A 4,411-nucleotide genomic window follows, 5' to 3' on the forward strand; every position below is an offset into this window, starting at 1 on the left:
GGACCCGTAAACATAGAAGATGGAGCCTGACCACTACATTCAAGAGTGGAACCGGGGGGATAAAAAATAGAGCCTTACTCCTAAATATTAAAGAATACAGAGTGAACAATAGAACTTGACAAGAAACAGCACCTCCATAAGCCAACAGCACAATGCCTGAGTAAAACCCAAATGGGATAGGTGCTTAAACCCTGCAACCAAAATGCGTAAAATTGAAGGGTAAAAACCAAGGAGTACAGGTAAAATATATAGAGAGAAATGTACTGTTTAACAGAACTCCATAGAATTACATCCCACAAAATTACAGAAACCTAAGCCAAAGAAGAGCGTAACGGGGGGAGAGCAGGCATAAGCAATAATGGGAAGAACCTAGCACCTCGAACAGCAGGCCGACAGCAGAGCTTAATCAGTACGAGACAGAATCCATATAATAAGGAAAATGTGCAGGGACCAAAAACCTACTTCTGCGATATACATTTCCAGTCTCGACGCATAAGCATTGCAGGTGCCTAACAGTGCATGTAGCATGCAACTTACTTCAGCATCACTGAGCCTTAGGCCCTACCTGACGCCCCATACAGGTTAAGGGCCAGGAATTGAAACAGAAAGAGCAGGGCTCAGACTCCAAAGCATAAATCCAAAATTGGAAACTTAATCATTTTGGGCTAAGAAATATAGCATAGGCAATGGAAGCTAAAAAGTTAACAATAAGAGGAAGGGCAATAACGGAAAAATATACACACAGAAGCATGAGCAGAGGGGTCATAGAGATTAAACTCTGAAATTAACGCAATAGTCTAGCACCATGAAGATGAGGCATAGAGGTGCGCATCAGGCGTGGAACTTGGAGGCGAACCCCTAAGAGATTGAGTCCAAATAGGAAGAAGGAGTCTCGAGGTAATAAGGCTTAGACCAAGCAGCCTGGGAAGTAGGAGGAGAGAAATTATAAGTTGCGCCTGACAAGTAGAAAAAAGGAAAGGAACCCTTAGCAGCTAATAGTGAAGAATACAGAATAATGCAACACTAAGCAGAAGTAACAAAAGAGTCCGGAGCCTAATGCTTGGGATCCTCCCTAAAACCTAAACCTAAACTCGATAGCTATAAACAGGAACCCTACGGACTACAGAAAGCACCTCACCTAAAAATGAGTCCCCCAACCTATAAAATAAAGGTGCTTCTTTAAAACCAGGAAACCACAGCCCTAAAGACTAAACTTCCATGCTTGGGGACAAAATCTAAATCGAACAAACAGATTCCTCGCCATTAAGTCATACCATATGAAATCGAGTGCTAAGGGACGACGCCACCAAATAACACCCAACCGATGAAACGAGGAGAAAACATGAATCATCACGCTGAAGCCAGGAAATCAGCCCAGGGGAAGTCGTCCGTAGAAGCCAAGTTACAGAGGGATGAATAATAAGATGCACTACCTACACCTCCAAGTATGAACCCAGACAACTGGCCTTAAAGAGAGGGTACTAAACCAAAAATCAAGGGGCATAGGATCCTGGCATGCTACCCATATTAGCAGTAAGTGAAACACTTTTATAGTCACTCTATTTGGAAATATAGGCAGCTAACAAGTAGGACGTGTAGAAGTGAAACCTGAGGAGTAACCAATGAAACCTCTGGGATAAACCTTCAGGGGTAACACCTAAATATTAAATCACAGACACTACCCCTTGGACACTACGCCCTACATCCAAGAACTATAAGATCTGCGAATCCCAAAGTAGAAAACAAGAGCCACTCTGCTAGAGAAAACTCCCACAGTGTAAATCTTAAAGGATAAATCCAAAAACCGAACCCCAGTAGGCTAATACCATAGAACAACAACTATCACCAAAACCTAAGCCCAACCAACTACAGATTAAATTTAAGAGTATCTAAGAGACGGAAAGAATATATCACCTAAGTCTGAGAATCTCAATAACATCAAACAATCCCCCAAATAGCAGCCTAACACCCCCCGCGAATACCTGAGATGTAGCGCCTGAGGCATTATATCCAAAAGTGCAGAAAGGTCAATAAGGAAACAGGAAAACGGTAGCCAACAGGAGGGATGGAGAAGCCGGTGGAGAAGAATCCAATAGGAAAACATAAAGGATAAGGCGGAATCGCAACATGTACTGAAGCCGTGTCGATGGACATCGACGAAAAAATATGATAATTAAACAGCAAACCATCAACGGTATACATTAAACGCTGAATCCTAGGGGGCTAAATTATAGTGCCCCCGTCAGAAGTCTACGACATGAGCCCGAACCTCTGCCTCCTAGGACCCAGACGGTGAGGCCGAAAACCTAAAACCTAAACCTCAAACACGGACCCTAAACCCTGAAGCCTAAGCCTCAACCTAGGACCTAGGACCGTGAACCGTAAAGGCTAATTCCTAAACAATAACACCTGAATCTTCGAGACTAAGACTGAGCCATGAGACCCATACCTCGAATGGTTGGACCCGGAACCTAAACCACGCACCGTAAACCTAAACCTAAAACATCAACCGCGCATCCATTACCCTAAGCCCTGAACCTTAAACCAAACCTGAACCCTAAAACGGGACCCCCGAGTCTCAACAGATTAAAACCAGACGCTGAATTTCAAGTCCCAGACCGTACACCTGAATCCCAGATCCGGGGATTCCCACTCCTAATCCAACAACTCCAATCCATCCCCCCCCGACTGAACTGTAGAAGGCTTCCCCCAAAATGTGAATTCCCCACGTACTAAGTACACCCCAGACCCCGCACCTGCGTAGAATTATGAACTCACGCCCATTTTCTTAGGTGTCCCGCCTTAAGCCAGATCCCCCCCTCCGGCGTCGCGGTGGTTCCCCGTTCCCTATGTCGCCTTTCCCAGTTCTCCCCTCCCCACCAGAATGGACTCCTGAATCTCTCCTCTGCTCCCTCCTTCAGATCCCCTGTGCCCCGGACGATGAACTTCATAGCAGCAGCCCACTCCCACAGTCAACTACAGGCTTGCAGGCGCTGGCTACACGGAGGCATCCCCCTAGGTGGCTGATTCCTACTGCCAACACCCGGTCGAATGCGTGTTTCTCCTGTTTCGGGGAATAAGGCGTCTATACCGGGGAGCCCCTCATAAGTGCCCCCCCTCCCTCTCAAAGGTTCTGGAGTATATGTTGTAAATGAACTGCCCCGGCATAGATCGGGTGTTGGGTCCTGGCTTGGCAGGGCTCACTCTGTAGCGTCTGGTCTGGGGGGCACTTCCTCCTGTCCATGTTTTAGTTCCTACAAGAATTCTGGTTATTATTGGGTATCTGATCTGGAACTATAGAATATCTTTCTTCTGCTCCGCTCCCCTGAATGCCTCTTCTGCCTCTCAAGTGAGGATCGACGGTAAATCTTATTTAATCCATATATACTCAACGAGCCCATTAATAGTGTCACGATAGTTCCCCCTATTATCGCAGGGACTCGGGTTTCTCCCTCCGCTCCACCAGTAGCTTCACCATCTCCGCTCTGACTTCCCTGTCCTGGGCTTGGGCCTGTTTAATGTTCCTTATCATCTGTTGCAGCTGTTCCTCCTTGTCCCTTATTTGATCGGGGGTTATTTCTATTTCCTCGATTTCGGAGACTCCTTTGGTATCCTCCGATATCGCGTTTTGGAAGGGGACCCAATCTACTTCTGCCTTTTCGGGTTCTTCCTGTATATAATCACAAACGAGCTCCTTCATCCCAGCATGGGCTCCCATTATTTCCTCAGTTATCATCTCAAATATATCTGTCCCCTCAATCCCTATTCTCCCGCTGTCATCCTTCGGCCATTTGCTGGTTGTAAACCAAGCCCCCATTATTTCCATGGCCAACTCTTTCCCCCCCCACTCGCGCAGACGCCGGTATACTTCCTGACATAAATCTTCTGTCTTCCCCACTATTACGCCAGATGTGGTGGGGCCTCTGCTAATGTTTAAGGCCCCTATTATCAGCCTAACCAATTCCATGCATATTTGTAATTCCATCTGATTGTCCTGGTTCAGATATAATTCCCCTGTTCCTATTAAATCTATCCAACTAGACTTGTTTTTATCAAGTCCACAGGTTTTCCCCTGATTAAAATTCCTCATTTTTTGCTTGAACTCAGAATATCCGCAGTTCCCTTTTAATATCTTCTGGCCCGAGCTTGGGTCCCAATTTAAGGTACTTATCCATAGCTCCATGGAAATGCAGATACTTTTGCTCATGGTTGCAATATAAGGCGCTAGAAATCTATCCCAGTCTTGGGGGTGCTTGGAATACTTCCACTCGCTTGTCCTTAGTTTTCCACCCCTGTCGTTCACCAGGGCACATAAACTCTCAGAGACTTTCCCCTCCCTGTCGCAACTTTGCCATTTGGGGGCTTCCTGTCTTATTTTTCTCATCTGCCCTGCTAATATAGAGGACGTCAT

General features: G+C 46.1%; 1 protein-coding gene across 1 annotated transcript; it reads right to left on the bottom strand.

The window, feature by feature from the left end:
• Positions 1-3,427: 3,427 nt before the first annotated feature.
• On the bottom strand, positions 3,428-4,411 carry C922_05263 (hypothetical protein; the record flags this gene model as incomplete). Its single annotated transcript, XM_008820835.1, has 1 exon — positions 3,428-4,411. One exon carries the CDS (start codon positions 4,409-4,411, stop codon positions 3,428-3,430), a length of 984 nt encoding a protein of 327 aa, XP_008819057.1.

Source organism: Plasmodium inui (assembly GCF_000524495.1).
Source record: "Plasmodium inui San Antonio 1 unplaced genomic scaffold supercont1.49, whole genome shotgun sequence".
Lineage (NCBI taxonomy): Eukaryota > Apicomplexa > Aconoidasida > Haemosporida > Plasmodiidae > Plasmodium > Plasmodium inui.